At 39.5% G+C, this 16759-nt stretch overlaps 1 protein-coding gene across 2 annotated transcripts in view; it reads right to left on the reverse strand.

Moving 5' to 3' along the window:
• The window catches only part of NPR3 (natriuretic peptide receptor 3), a 39718-nt gene that overhangs the window by 9089 nt on the left and 13870 nt on the right, over positions 1 to 16759 (reverse strand). For both annotated transcript variants that reach the window (XM_048931992.1, XM_048931990.1), the window contains exon 4: positions 4077 to 4212. In XM_048931992.1, coding sequence (XP_048787949.1) covers positions 4077 to 4212 — 136 coding nt within the window. The remainder of the gene's footprint in view (positions 1 to 4076; positions 4213 to 16759) is intronic.

The following is a 16759-nucleotide window of genomic DNA, read 5'->3' on the forward strand; positions in this document are numbered from 1 at the left end:
AAAAACCTCATCCAGTAAGCTGGCATGCAAGAACACAAATACACTTAATGTGGGTTATTTACAGAGCCCTGAAACATCTATCGATGCCTCAATAAGAGGCCAGCTCATGTGTGGCAGAGAACTCAGTGGCACAGCCCTATGTTCCACAGACTTACAGAGTTGCTGCATGCATAGAGACAGTTCAGAGTTGTTTCCACCTGATGGGATACTGAAGGAGTAAGGATAGGAGGCACCATGTGCATTATGCATGCATTAAATCTTGCATTTGTTTACACAGGATTGCCTGTACAATATGTTTATGCCTTATAGTTTAGACCTGAGTTCATTTCCTCCTTTTACAAGCCTGCGGGAAAGATCTGATATTCCCTCAGGTTAGATCCCAGTCTTGCTCTACAGACTTCAACAGCATTCAGACTTCTAAAACTAACTTGACAGATTATGGCACTGTCCCAAGCAGCCCTTCTGAGAATGAAGTCACATTCAAAATTCTGCATGTGAAATCACGTCTGAATCCTGATGATTTCAGTACTTGTTTTTGATTATGAGGAATAAATTAAACATTCATTATGAATTTTTCTAGTCTTGAAGCACCATCTCTGCCTTCAACTACCATTCATATTCCAGGAAACTCTAGGAAACTTGGAATCACAGACTCATAGGATAACTTGGGTTTGAAAGAACTTCAGGAGGCTTCTTGCACAACATTCAATTCAGAGCAAAGGCAGACAGCAATTCAGAATGGGCTGCTCATGGATTGGCTCTACCTGATTTTGAAAACTTCCTTGGACGGAAACTGCACAACATCTCTGGGGCAACCTGTCGAATTTTTAACTGTCATGATGAAAATACATTCAGTCTGATCCTCTTGTTTTGGTGTATGCTCTTGCCTATGATGAACACGGCTCCACCTTCTTGCTGCGTGGGGTGACAGAGCTGACTGAGCACTGACACTGGTTGCCCAGATAGGTTGTGGAACCTACACCAAAAGCCACCTGGGCATGGCCCTGGGCAACCTGCTCTGGGTGTTTCTGCTTGAGCTGGGGTTAGGCCAGATGGATCCAGAGGTCTGCCGACTTCAGCCACTCTAGGATTCTGTGTAAATCAAACAGGTCCTTGAAACCCATCAAAAAATACCTGTTAGCTCTGATGAAGCTCCAGCCTAACTATAATGAAGACACTCGAGACTTTGCTGTTACACTTTGTCACCCTAGATATTCTAAAATGTGATCCACTGCCTGACACCAAATACAGCCACTTACAGCAGTGCAAGTTAAACAGGCATCAGTTTACAGCCATGCTACACCAATTACATGACTGAGCCACGAAGTAGAGAATCAGCTTCTCAGTGACTGTTAATCAGAAAAGAGAGGTCAGGTACTCAGCCAGAGTATAAATTCCCTTCAACCTAAAAATATTAGATATGCAACAGATTAACACACATCTATTTATCTTTTCCCTGTTGAGATGCCAGGAGGGTTTCAACATACTGTGATTTTCAGAATATTCAGTGTTCACCAAAAGAGTTACTGTCAAGCAAGTATTTTTTTAGTATAACAGTAAAGCAAAACTGGACAACTGGAAATTTGATTACTGCAGGAATGGGTATAATCGCTCAGCTACTGAATAACTGAAAGCGGCCACCACAAAGAGCTGCAACATCCTTGCCTACACAGCTGTCTGGTTTCTACATCTGATAGAAGACATTAACTGGGCCAGACACCTCCCTGGCCTAAGAAAGACAAGACAGGATTATTAGAAATAAGTACCAGAACTTGCAGAAACTAAAATTCCTATGGGATTTTTAATGGGAAACACTTGTATGTTACTTTTCCATCTGAATCAAAGAGTATGAAATTTTAACATTTCCTGCAACATTTTTCCTTAAGAAATGTTTTTAGAAATTTTTAATTAATGAAGAACTGTGTTTCAATCCAGGTAGGAGAATTTTATCTGGGCTCTCTTTATTTCATTACATTACATACTTACATATAGACAATTCTGTTATTTTTTAGATGATATTACAAGGAAAAGAAAATATTCTCCACAAAATGTTCCTGCAGTCATATCATGGTGTCTTTGACAATTAAGCACTAAGCAATCATTTGATCACCTCAGCCATACCCTTTTCTAAGCAAACAATGTTATCTGTGCAGATGTTGCTGGCAGAAGTATATGATGCAGAAAAAGGCATCCTCACCCTGCTGGATTTCTGGGGAAGGGGGGGTCACCTAATTCAGAGCAAGCTGTAAAATGAGGTGCCCAGGCAATCAGATATCTAGATGCCATCGGTTAAATGAGTATCCTTAATGCAACCAGAGCTCTGATTGTCAAGGCCTACAAAAGCAAATTACAAACTTTCAGTCCTGCAGTAGACTCTGGTGAGAATATAGAATTATGGAATTATTTAGATTGGGAAATATCCTTAAGATCAAGTCCAGCCATCAAACTGACACAACCAAATCTCCTTTAGCGTTGTCCCACATGCAAGTGGATGGACAACATTCTGCAATTCACTTCAGAGAAGAGCTTAATGGTAGAACAACGGATGGCTTGCAAGACAAGTTGAAGATCTCTTTCAAAAGCAGGTTTATTTTTGTAAATTACACCCGGTAAAGTACTGCCAGAGAAGAAATGGCAATGTGATATGGCATTTTGACCTTTTCAACCAAAACCTCTCAGCTCACCTGGACAGCTACATTTTCAGTATACCTTTGACAAGTCACCCAGAAACAACAAATTGGTTTTCAGAAGCAGGGGAAGAGAACATGTGCTCCTGTCAGATTTTACAAGTCAGGTGTGAGAATCAGACACATAACCTGCAGGGAGCACATAGTACTATAAAATAATGGTATGGGCACAACAGCTGGTGGCTTCCTGGAGCAAAAAAGTGAGCAAGAAAATAGGCTATGCTAGAGTATCTGTTCACATGCAGTATAGTCAAACCACGAACACAGTATAGCCTAACCATGAACTGTGTCCTGAGACACCAGAATCCATCTCTTAAAATTGTGTGTTCTGGGAAGTCATAAGTTCTAAGGGAGGTAGAGACACATTCAGCAAAATCTCCAGCTTATGCAGGGCTCTTTATGGGATGACTGCAACCATTGTAATTTAAAGCAGATCTTATGTTACCTTAATCCATGCTGGGGGCCATTCTCCCTTTTGGTTAGATCACTGTTTCAGAAACAGAAATGAGTTTTGGAGCTGCTGTGCTTCTGGCCTTCCTTCACAATGTCCAGTGCACTCTAAGAGCATCTGGCTACCAAGTTTTTCTTACATGTTTAATTATTCACTTCTTATCTAAGGGAAATGTTTCTCTCTCTTAGGGATTTCCATAGGAAATCTTGCCAATTATAAAGCAAAAGACTATTTTGTGATATTGGAATATTATGAGATGAATGAGAATATTACATGATGGATGAATCCAACGACATCACACTCAACCTTCAATTTATGATGATCCTCACTTGGCAAAAGCTCTCACATGGCTTTGCATTAATGGGATGACATTCGTTTGCCAGTTGCAGCACATAATCTCAGCCTACAGGATTAGTAGTGCTGCTGCCTCCGTGATAACAAGCACAGCTCCTGAAAGGAGGAAAATCCTTCTAGGGCCCAAAAGAGCCCTGGCAAGAAATAACAACAACAAAAAACCTGGCATCTCCTTGCCCTGATCCATTCCCAGGCTTTGAGATTGAAAAAAAAAAGGTCAAATGGAAAAAATGAGGCAATCTCAGAGCTAATAGATACACAAGAGTAAAGTGAGCAGTTGTAATCTTTTCAAAAACAAAGAAAGAGCCTGAGAAAATTATTGGTATTTCTTTACAACATCTGTGAGGGTCATTAAATTGTTAGGAGTTTTTAAGCTGAATAAGACCTCTAGGGTCAGTGCAAAAAAAGTTCAGACTGGTAAAAAAAGTGAGCTAGTCTTAAAGATCTTTATAGTTTCACACAGATATCTTCCTCTTTCTTAAGAGTGGAACAGGCACTAGTCCTTATTCTGCACACAAAAAAGACCTGATTTTTTATTTTTTATTTTTTTACTGTGAAAGCTGGCTTTCTACATGTATTCTTACCTTCATATGTCCTATTACGTGTTTGCTGAACAATTTTTTCCCCGTCTTTCTTACTGAAACCAAACTTCAGGACTTCCTGTAAAGCCAGAGCATAAAGAAGAATAGCATCGTGGAATCCTTCCACAAACATGTTCACCTAAAAAAAAGAAGAAAAAGAAGCAATGGCAATTGACACATGAAAAAGCATGTGTTCCCAATGAAACCAATTATCTGCAGAGAATTTCCAAATTAACTAAAACAAAAAATTTGGACGTTTTTTTTTTTCTTTTTTTTTTTTTTTTCCCCAACTGTGAGCACATGAAGGAATGCCTCTCAAAGAAAAAATGTGAGAACATTTTTGAATGAAAACAGCTTTTTTTGAATGAAAACAGCTTTTGAAAAGAGTTAACCACTATCTGCTATTCCAAACATTCAAAATGTGCTTTAATATTGTGTCTGAATAGTTCTGCAGATAGGGAGGAAATTTTCTGATCCTGGTTTTTATGCCCAGCCACACAAATTCTGTGGTTGCCCATGTGAATTTCTCTAACTAAGATGCTGAGTGCCTTCACCCCACAGCACTAAGTATGACCTTCTCCCGCTGCACAGAGTCCTTAGCAACTCTGCATTGAGAAGTATGTTCCACCATGAATTTTTTGGAGCACGCAACTAGTGGATTCACTTGTTTAATGATTACCACTTCCATTTCTGGCCCCTGTTCAGCTGAGCATTTCTCCAATAGCAAATGAACAATGTAGGAAACTGTTTACCCTCTACAGTAATGCATTCTCTGAAACTGCCAATAGAAGTTTCCTTTTGTTTTTTTTTTTCTTCCACTGCGCGACATTAACAGAATGAAATGTTGCTTTCTAACTCACATAAAGTATCAGTGTGCCAAACCAGTTCTGTCTCCCACATGTCAACACAAGCAGTCCCGCAGTTTTTGGTCTGCATCATGGTGAGAAACAACAAGTTAAAAGCAGAATGCTGCAGAAACATTACAGGTTTGTATGCAAGAGTCTGGTCTGCTTCAGTGATGAAGCAATGAATTATTATTACCAGACACATGTGGCTTGAGCAGCTCAGGTATTTCTGTCCTGTAGGCAGCAATTCACATCTCAATCTGGCTTGGTGTAAAATAATTTAGAAAGATTTATCTTTTCAGCTGGAAGAATAATGTCCTCATTCACTCATAGTTTCTCTGCAATGGAAAAGTTCCTGATGTACTAAAACTAGCATAGGCCTAAGTACAGATTGCACCATATAATGGGGTCTCTTATTGCCATTTCCAGGGAACAACACATTTCTGTAAATAATCTGGACAGAAAGACTAAGCTTATCCTCCACTGCAGTATATTGACAGAACAAAAAATATTGCTAAATAAAGTTGCTAAATACTCAAACTCCCACAGTTTTAGTTAGGCACTGAAAAAGTTAAAAGATAAAAAAATGCAGACAGTTAAGTAAATAACTGCCCCACAGATAAAAAGCATTACACAGCTGATTGGCTGAGCTGAACTAACCAACTCCTGGTAATGTAATTACATGCAAGACATTCCTTCACTCTTAAACCAGTTGCCAACAGTAAGGAGAATTTCAGAATTATTTACTGATAATACAAAAGTTTATATTTCTCTGACATTTAAAATTGGACTTTTAGATAAGTCTGGCCTATATTTCATTAAGAAAATGCACCACAACTACAGGGGAAAAGCCAATAGTGCTACCCAAGGCACAGAACAACTTAGCTCAGTCTGAGAGCCAAAGACTAATTGGCAGCTGCAGCTACTTTGACCTGAAGAGAAAGGATGAAAGAAAAGGTGAAAGTCAGGCTTTTGGTGGAATAACAAAAGCTGATAGACAGAGTGCAGACAAGGACAAACTTTGCCAGTGAGGGGGGATAATATTTCAGGATTAAAAAACAAAACAAAACAAAAAAACCTCACAGAGCTCAACAACTGCGTTATATGCCAGCCTCAGAGCCCAAGTGGCCATTGGATAGTCAAACATGGGCTTTATTGATGTGACACGCATTCTCTTAGGGAGAGAAATGAGTCCATTTAGCTGCTTTACCTCCCTGTTGGGTGATTTACAGCTTGTGGCTGGCACCAATTTCAAGGAAAGTTATTTTGTCGCTTCCTTTGTCCATGGCAAAGACCTCTCAGTGTAGCACAGCAACCTTCAAAATCCATTTTGTCAGCTAACTTGCTCGATCTCCCCTTGCAACTGGCCTGAAAATCCTCCTGTAGACTCTGCAGACTTGCCAGATGAGTGCTGGCAAATCTCACTTAGCAGTTTGGAGAGCTATTGCAGCAGACACCTGCTTTGCCTCTTGCTCAAAAACCCTCATATTACAGGGGAAAAATCACACTGAAAAATCATCAGAAGATCATCTGTTCCATCTCAAAGCTTATCCTGCACAAACCCCATCATTTTACCTTTCATTATAAAGCAAGGTAAAACTGGTAACCTGTATCATTTTACATCTTTTCCTAAAACAATACTATTCAATAATTATAGCTTGAAAGCACTTCCAATTAAAGCTGTATGTTGGGCATGCTGACTGCTTTCATACTATTCCAGTAACATTTTCAAGCACCAGTTCTTGAAAGGAGACACAGCATACCAAAAGGGCATAATGTTTTCTTCCCTTTCACCCTACTCTATCACTTGTAAGATGCCATGCTCCTACACAGAGACAGGGTTGCAGGATGTGCAGGAGTACTCTAACCTACAACGTACACAATACTTGAAACAGGAAGAATTTTACAAAGATCAGTAACGCTGAGAGTTTTTAAGGGCTTGTTGTTCATTTGTTCCCTCTTCTGTCTGCCCAGAGCTTATTCAGGTCCATTTCGCACTCCTGTTCACTTTTGACTAAGATTGTTGACAACAGACCCCTCAGAATAAAAAGAGTGCAAAGACTGTGCCAGACTGTGCATGATACCACCTTCGATTTACTAGAGCAGTGTCCCAAGCCAGATAGTTCCAGGAGTTCCTTCTTGGACAATAATAACTCTGAATGTTACTATACCTCATGTATCTCATTGGTACAAAGACTTTTCTTTATTATTCTCCATTTTCTTTTTTAAATGTGACTTTTGTTTTACATTTAGTCTGAATTTTGGCTATCAGAAATGATTAAGCAGACTATTTTCTCTCTCCAGTTTTTTACACTTTTTGGCCTGAATTTATTGGTATTCCAGAATATCTGGCAGTAAGAACAAATACTTGTCAAAAACAAACCCCAACAGCGAGCTCAAAACCCTCCTTCCTTCAGTGCAAGAAATACACAACCATGAGAAAAAGGATTAAAAAGAGCTAGAGGAGTTCTGCATTTCGTGTCAAACTGTTAAGTCAAGTCATTGTGGAGACATCTTCACAGGTTGCTTCAGTTACAGTCTCCACAGTAACTAATAATCTGTAATTCAACATTAGACAGACCTCTGGATGAAACTACACAGATTAAAAAAAGGCATTAATATTAATATATTAATAGGTATATTAATATATACACTAATATTATAGGTAATTAAAGCTCTAATAAAAATATTTTTTTATAGGATTTTCCATTTTGGTTTATGCTTTTAATTTTGTTGTTGTTTTTAATTAAAGCTGAGCTTCAAATGTTGTGACTGTAATTTGAATATCAGGTCTATTAAAATAGTGCTGGCTCCAATCTCTACTGCACAGCAAAGCCATCCAACCATGCGTGTCATCAGGCAGCACTGAACTTCTCTGGAGGCTGCAGTGCAAATAAGTGGAAGGCCTCTGCCAAGATATATTCCCTATTACTTTCACACTTGATTCAGGGTAAAATACAACTAATGAGCAGATCCTTTCTACTAATTAACCATATTTTGTCAGAAAAAAATTTTTAAAAAATCACATTAATTTTATGCAGTTCAAAGTTATATAGCTCCCCAAGCAGCTATAGTGTGACCACACAATCCATATATACCAAGGTGTTAACAACATACACAGCAACGCAAAATAGTACCGACATGGAAGACAGCCAAGCTGCAACTATGCAGGTCCTATAATTTTCCATACCCTGCTCTCTTGACTATTAAGTAACGTTATTCTCTTCCATCTGAAACTGCTGAGATCTGAATCCAAACAATTAGAGTAATTTACACCACTTCAGAGTAAGGTGGGGAGTAATGATGATCATTACTACCTCTCAGTGCAAAAACAAATACCTAGCGTTCCCCAAAGCAGATGTCTGGATCTACCTCCCTGTACATTCACAGGGATTTTCCAGTTGTTGGACTACCGCCCCAGCCAGAACTAGTGAGGACTCTGCAGGAACTGCATGGAACATACCCAGACTTTTTAATCCTTCTTCAGCAACTCAATTGTAACAACTATTCTTATTTTATGAGTTTTTCCAAGAAACCCTCATGTTGTTCACTTTTCTACATCCATTCCTGGATGTCTAACTCTGGTCATCTTCTGCTGAATGACTCACAGTCCAGCAACACACTCTTCAGAAATTTTTGAACTGGAACTTCTATTTGCTGATACTGTGCTATTGCCACGGGTGCTGTCACAGCTATAATTACAGAAACCTGCCTTCTCCAGACAATGCTATTTACTCAGTATTAATTCATAACTGGAAAGCACACATGGCATTATGCCAAATTCTGGGCAACACAGATGTAACCAAGGAGAAACTCTTAATGTAGCTGCTGATACCAACTCTGTGTAAATACATAAGCTGGCACGTACTCAAGAAGTCATTATACCAGAGCTTAAGACTTGGTTTTCAAAAGGACAAATAATTTTCCAAAGCCTCATTTGTAATTTTGGGCTGGATTCTACATCACATCTTAGAAGAGGATGATGAGCATTCCCAAGTGTGAGGAGATGTCATATAGCAATAAATCATCCTGCTTACTTTATTCAAACACTGTTGCATTTCTCAATGGATCATGAATTCAGACTTTTACAGGAAGGTGATGTGCATGCAGAAATCCAAATGAGCCTTTTTATACAGAGGTGCACGCTATTCTGTTAGAGAATTCTGCAAAGTTAGGGTCACACTGCTTTAAAATTACAGGTTAAAATATCAGCCTCGACAAATTTATTAGCATTGTAGTTGAACAAAACATCACTTCCCTTTAACCTTAAAAGGGCTTTTTCCAAGAATATTGCCTGCTCTTCTACATCTCCTGGTATTGGTACAGTGGTGATACTGACTGCACTGGAGACAGAGATGTGAGCCTGTCTCTAATGCATGACACAAGAGTTTTCAGTTTCAAGTGTAAGAGAGAAGACACAGGTAGATGAAATAGGAATGTGAGTACCCCTGAGACTGAGCAGTGTAATGTAGCAAATCTGCTGCTGACCACCAGCATGAAAGAGCCTGAAAGCATCATTTTAGAGACAAAATATTTAGACAGATCCCAGCTTCTACTGATTCTTGCAATTGCATCTACTCTCAGTTGCAGGAGAAAGGGCAACAAAATTCTCTCCTAGATTTTCTTCCTGCACAGATGATTAGCTAGGGCTGGCTTGCTATGCCAAACCCTTGTTCCACAAGTCAAGGGGATGCTTCCCCTGACTTACCACCTGCAATACAGTGAAAAACTGCCACCCAATTCAAAGCCTGATGCAAACCAGAAACTGGTCCATTGTTCAACAATGAAATAAAAGAAATGTATTTTTATTTTCGTTAATTAACAACTAGTGTCTGGAATTTACTTAAAAAAAGAAAAAGCCTCTAATTTCAGATAGGATTTTGTCAGTTAAGTTTATTTTCTTGGTAGGGGAAGAAAACTAACCACAGAGCCATCTCTCTGCTTTTCTATCTCCTCCTCATTCTTTATGTTCTCTTCCTTGTTTTGCTTAATATCCCATTCTTGAAAAACTGGGAGATTTACTTACTGTCATCCAGCCAGAGCAGCCACAAGCTGCTCCTTTGTTTCAGCAGTGAATTGAAGCAGAGACCTATTCAGTTCTAGACTGCAGGAGAGCCTCACTGTAAAACTTTGGTGTTGCACGATGCAGCCCAGCCAATGTGCAAGTGCACAATGGAGGAGCCCCACCACCATGCTGCTTCTGAGAGTTGCCCATTGTTTGCTTATTTATCGCTTGCAACCCTCTTGCATCATCATCTAGGAAATAGCTTTAAACACCTAGTGACTGCTGCCAACAGGCTGCACAGAGAGCTTTCCAGATGTAACCCAAACCTGCTCTTTCCATTAAATACAGGCACGGGAATCTCCAGCTCAGCAGATTAGATAGAGCCTTACCCACAGTCAACGCACGTAAAGGCGCTCTCACTGTCGCTGCTGAACTTTGGACCAAACCCTGCGGTCTGACATCACCCAACCCAGGACTTTCCGCAGATCTCCAGGAGCACAGCCAGAGCACAGGGATGGCGAGTGAGAATTGCCCCAGTCTGGGGATCAAGAACACTTCTGGAGACCTGGAGACAGACTTCCCCCCCTGCAATCCTCTATGGGCTTAATTCCTGGCTCTGCCAAACATGCACACTGATTTCATCAGCAAGCTGATTTCAGCCACTTTACCCATCTGTAGTTTGGATTCTACATTGTGTTTTAATGCTGTTCCTGAAGGAGCACAACTGCTGTAGCCGTTACACAGCACTGCTTTGTATCAGAACTGAGCTACCTCCAGAATAAACATTTAGGGGAATTTTTCCTTTATGTATAGTTTACATACACAATATTCATGTATTTAACATTTCTCCAAGGACTCCAAGCTCCCTATTGAGGCAGAGTATGTATTAATGGATTCCCACAGCTAAGGTGGAATACATCTCACCATATTCACAAGAAATTTCTAAACGTAATTGATCAACACAAAGGATCTTTAGCACACAGAATTATATAACCACTGGCTGAATGCTGAAAGGATGCTAACTATAAAAGATATAACCATCATTTAAAAAATTTGACATTTATAGGATTTCCTGCCTTCTAACAAACAGTCCTTCATGTGATGAGTTACAGAACTACATTCAGAAGCTGTATTTCTATTCACAGTGGCAAAACACGAGGTATTAAACAGGCTATTCTTCTCAGCACAGAGAGGAACACACAGAAATTAAAACATGCTTGTCATAAAGAGACTATTTTAAGGACCCTGTAGATTGGTAGTTCGATGATAACCTGTTCTACAGTTGGAATGAATGCTTACATTTTAACTTAGCATTTTATGCAACAGATAGGACATTTTAATTGCAGATAAATATCTCGTAACCAAAAAACCACACCGGTACTTTCACTAGGTATTAAGTTTTAAATGCCAATGAGTTAGCTTTTCAAGCAGGAAGATGTTTTAGTTTTCAGGGTGACAGAGTCACTCAACTGAAAAAAATCAGTTCCACTTGCTAAAATAAGCTAACTATTTTAAATAAATGCAGAGCTAGGACAAACAGGAAGGACATTTTTTGTTAACTGTTTATCTTTGTGCAATTGTTTGGAGTTTTGGACTTCAACTTTATCACCAAACCACAAATATCATAGAAGTATTTTATTTCCTATACTAGGAACTCTCAAGATTGCATCAGTTCTCATGCAAAACTCAGGCAAAAACCACTATATCACTGTTGTGGAAACTCAGGCTCACACTGAATTTACCTGTGGTGTGTTAGCTTGTGAATAAATACTATGAGGGTGGGCTGGTAAAAATTAGATAGGAAAAAAGCCACATAAGTTTATCACATTTACTCACTGAACTACGGAAGGAAAGTGTTTTTTCTGCTTTGCAGCAAGTTAGCAAAAGCTATCCAACGTGGCATTTGCTTTAAAAACTATTGTAAGGTATGGATAAACATGGACCATTTAGGCATGGCCAAAAGCGGTGCTTAGCTCAAAAGTACCCTCAGAGCTAGGATTAGACATTTAAGCTCCTTATTCAGTACTGGGCGAGGAATAGGTACACAAAAATAGGATTCATAAGCTTCAGCACAGTGGCTCACTCTTGACTTCCACCTCCTTGAGAAAGTCAAGGACAGTCAGACATGACCCCATTGCTCTCACCCAGGCAGGTAACAAACTCGTTGCAGCATACAGACAGTAGTTTTTAGAAAAAAAACCCACAGGCAGACAGTTATTTCAAATCCCTTGCTCTTTTCATCTAAAAGCCCCAGGGCTGCAACAGCTTTGCTGGCATGAAAGTAATCCATGATTGCATCCTTCCTTGGCGGAGCCTGAACTCTGGCATTCCCCTGCCTGGCACCAGCCACCCGTCTGCAGGGCACTCTGGGGCATGCGTGCCCTGGACCAAAACTCAGGTGCTGGGGGAGAAGTAAATCATTTACCATTAAATACCAAGGTAACTGGCCATACTGACTTGTAAACCTCAATGACACGGAACTAATGCAAACCCCCAGGCAGCTATTAATTGTTTTCATTCCAAACACTTTAAAAATAGATGACTTATTTTTGTTATTTTCCTTCAGATACTGAATACCTGACAAAACACATTCTGCTTGCTCCTTAATCCTTCTCTGCATGTGGGGACAGCATTCAGGCATGGGGGCTGCTATGCGCCCTCTACAGTTAAAGGATGTGTGACCTTGGAGGATGGGTCTGTCTTAATGCTACTTGCAGGCAGTGTAAGCTTCCAGCACTTGGCAGTGAGAGTGCCAGTGTAGCAAGAGCTCACAGACATGTGGCATTACTGATTTCCACCTTTGTAAAATTTCCTGGAAGACTGTCACTTGAATGTCACAGGGTCCCCTTCTATTCTTAGGGATGGATTTTGCAGTATCAGTAGCCCAAGTGAGTACAGGAAAGCGTGGCTGAAGAAACTCTATGTGGGATCTGCCTCTGGGGAGGCAGCAGCTCTTCTGCTCCACAGCCCTTGAAACAGGAATACACAATTTGGGTGTTGAAGAATTGCCCCTTTCTTAACATCCCTAAAGAAAACAAAATACTGCAATCTTTGCTCTGTAAATTTTTCTGTAGCTTGAGATGAGCCATGCAGATGTCTCTGCTAGCACACAGCAGGCAGCTTCCCACCCAGTACACTGTTTTTATACCGCATCTTGCTACAAGGAGCATCCCAACATGGGACACAATTTATGCATGGTTTATGTGAATTTGTTGTCGGTTCTGTTTTTTTTTGTTTTGTTTTGTTTTTGTTTTTTGTTTTTTTGGATCACTAGCAATGCAACTAGCATGAAGACACCTTATAAATGAAAACAGTTTATTAACCTTGCTAAAAGGCATATTTTTCACCCTTTATTAGTGGAAAATAAAATGCAGTTCTAGCAGGTTCTTCAAAGAAATAGTGCCTTCCCATAAATGTCTGTGTGTCTGTTCAGTAAAGTGGAATGTGAATGTCTATGAAACCAAAGTGAAAACATGGGGCTATGGAAAATATACAACATATATATGAGGATCAATTCTAAACTTCTACATTCCCAAAGAGTTCAGATGTTACTATTTTCAGGTATACCTACTTTTATTTTATCGCATTCATAGTTTGAACAGCTTCAAAAATATGCTTAGGCAGACTAGAAAATCTAAACAGAAATCTACTGGAAGAGAATGATAATTTCTTTCTTTTCCTGTCTTTTATGACATCTGTTAACCGCAAATAACATACTATTACACTGTAGCTTTCCCTAAGATTCCAGTTTGGAAGACAGTGATCTTTCATATTATTGAGAAACAATTAACTTCAGCAGAATAAAAAAAAGTGTCCGTTATGTTCACAAAAATTAGCTGTTCAGAGATCAACCCCATTCCTATGGAAATTGAAAAAAGTCTCATTAATTTCACAGGATGAAAAGCTGGTCTCAAAAATCCTAAATATGTTTTACAAATAGAAATCATCTTGTTAATAAGCTGGCATGTGAACCCATTTCTTTCCGGCTGCTGAAAGCAGCCTGTGGTTTGCTTTTATTCTTTTGAGCACAATTAGCAAAGCACTCCAGCAGCTGAATAGACCAATTCATTTAAACAAATTATTCCCTGGCAGAGTTTTAAAAAAATCAACCCCAAACTCTCTCCCATTCTGGTGTAGTCAGAAGAGACACAAAAGCCTGCCCTGTCGTTAATTTTGCCTGGCTATGTCTGAAAAACACAAGTGGGACATACACTGCTGAATACAGCAGTTATATTTTTACCATCTCTCTCAGTGACATGACTGAATTGCTTGCTTCTCCCAACACTTATCTTAGCTGGTATACAATCCTAATTAAAAGGCTGACGTAAGGAATACACACAGGGAAGAGTCTGGCACGGATGTTGTGGATGGGATGATAAACTTTATGAGCACAGCTACCTCCCACGTAGCTTTTATTGTTAACTGTTGGAGCTTGAACATTTCTGATGCTGATCATTTCTCATTTCAGAAAGCTAAAACCAAAAGATAACAGACTTGCCCTTTCTAAAAGGTAGTAGCATCTCGCTGATCTAATTAATCTATGTAGCTCTGACTCTGTGCTCATTCTTTCAGTAAGATTTACATGCAAATTGGGCAGCAGTTCCCTCCTCCTGCAGCCTACTTTCAGCATTGCAAAAAGGTCTGTGGGTAGGATAAACCCCATGCATTCACCCAGCAAACAATACTGTCATGTAGTTAACATGGCAGAAATATTTAATTAGTTGCACTTTCAGCTTTTAAATGAGAAGAAAAAACAAGCCATGGGTGGTCTGTAACCTCAGACGAGCAAATATCCCAGGCTGTAAAATCAACCCAGCTCAGAATACGGGTTAGATTTTAAAAAAGTGTTTATTGAATCCTAGGCCTGAGTCAAGAACAGAAGATGCATTAAGAACTTCCAAACTGCACCATACTGCCAACTCATTATGTGTTCATCATTATTTAATAAAAATGGCTTATGCATATACTTTAACTGAAACACTATTTATTCATAAACATTTTTAACTAGAATATCTGCTGGGAGTTATGTACATACCAATTCAAAGACAGTTTCAAATTCTTCTGTCAAGTAAAAGCACGCAACTCCCATTGCTGCCTAAACTAGGCTACAGGTCTGCAAGCAGAGCTATTCCCATATTTTGCTGTTAAATCAAGGGTCTCAATTGCTCCAGAAAGCCCAGGACATGTTGCTGTTAATATCTTGGCAATAAATCAACATTGGAAGCTGATTAAAATGCTGTAAGTGTAATAACATTAAAGCAATTCTATTGTCTCTATGCCTGAACTCTGTATTTGAACAGATTTTTGGAAAAAATCCCACTTTGGGTATATTTTTATAGAAAACAGCCTCTAAGTAAGCAGTAAATAAAATGGTCAGGCTTTCTACCAAAAACGTGGTGCTTCTTGAAATCATGCAACAGGATTGTGCAGGCAGGGAACGCTATCCTCTACAATTACTGACTATCCAGACAATTATAAGATAACTTCTCAGAACCACTTCATATCCCTTAAATTTCACAGCTGTTTTGTTAAAAAAGTGTTTAAGGAAACTTCTTCCTACACAACAGATTCCCTGACAGAAATTGTCTTTCTCACACCTTCCTGCTCACTCAAAAGATGTGGACTCTTTTACTTTTCCCACCATCACAGTGCAACACCCCTGCAAAAACAACAGCAATTTCTGACATGGAAAAGATGCATCCAGAACACATGTCCTGATTATTTTTTTTTCCCCACTTATTTCTGTGTGATTTCACAGCTGGAGATGAGGATGACAAATACCCTTTGACCTAACAGTCCTCTAAGGGCCACATGTGTTCTCTAGTCCAGCAGTTTGACAGCTGGTGTTTTAGGACTTTGCCCCTTCTGTCTCCCTTATCTTTTCTTCTGTCATCTGGTTATTTTCCATTTTTATTATATTGTTTTTTACTAGATAATAATGCCTTTAGGATTATGTTGGCAAGAGGCCAGTACAAAATGGCAGCGCTAACTACTTTTGTTTGAGTTAGAGTCACTATGAGATAATTTAGGCCATAGATCCAGGGCCCACTTTTCCCATAACACTGCAAAAATCCACACAGAGAAGCAGAAACACTAAATGCTTCAAATCCAAATTTCTCTGAATTTGTCCTCTTGGGACACAGCTTGCAGAAACGGATGAGGATTACATTTCAACACCCGCTGATAGGACTTGAGATAGACTGTACCACAGATCATCTTTCCCCACAGGTTTTGTTTCGAGGAGCAGAATCCAGCAGAGAAAATCTGTCTTTGTCACTTCACAGCCCTCTCGGCTGAATGACCTCTCCCTAGAGAGCTTCCCTTGGAGAAAACAGTGCAGGTCAGCATGCTTTGAAGCTAACACTGCCACTTTCCTCTTATGCTGCCAAAAGAGGTACTGTTAATGAGGTGCCTATCCACTACGCTCATATCCTTCAGAGAGGAAGGAACTGGCTCTCACTTTAGCTTCTTACTTCTCCTTGAAATGTTTTCCCTCTCAACATGGCAGCAAGACAACCATTAGAGAATATGAGCCATCTCTTTCTCACTGTCAAAACTGAAAAAAGGCAAAATCCATCATAAATGGTTTTGCACCAGAAATTTTATAAAAATTCATGTACACACGTGAATGTAACACACTCAGTGTTTTTGTTATGTTCAACCCAAGCCCAGTGCTCTTAAGTTGTATTTCCCCATTTTGTTAGAAAGCTGTGAAAAAGCAGGTGTGGAAGAGTTTGTTGTATACACATTAAGCATCCAATATTAGGACATTCTACTCTGCTTTTCCTAACTTCTTTTCCCCATAGCCAAGATTGGTAACTCCTACATGGGAGTCC

This window comes from Lagopus muta, chromosome Z (assembly GCF_023343835.1).
Source record: "Lagopus muta isolate bLagMut1 chromosome Z, bLagMut1 primary, whole genome shotgun sequence".
NCBI classification, from domain to species: Eukaryota; Metazoa; Chordata; class Aves; order Galliformes; family Phasianidae; genus Lagopus; species Lagopus muta.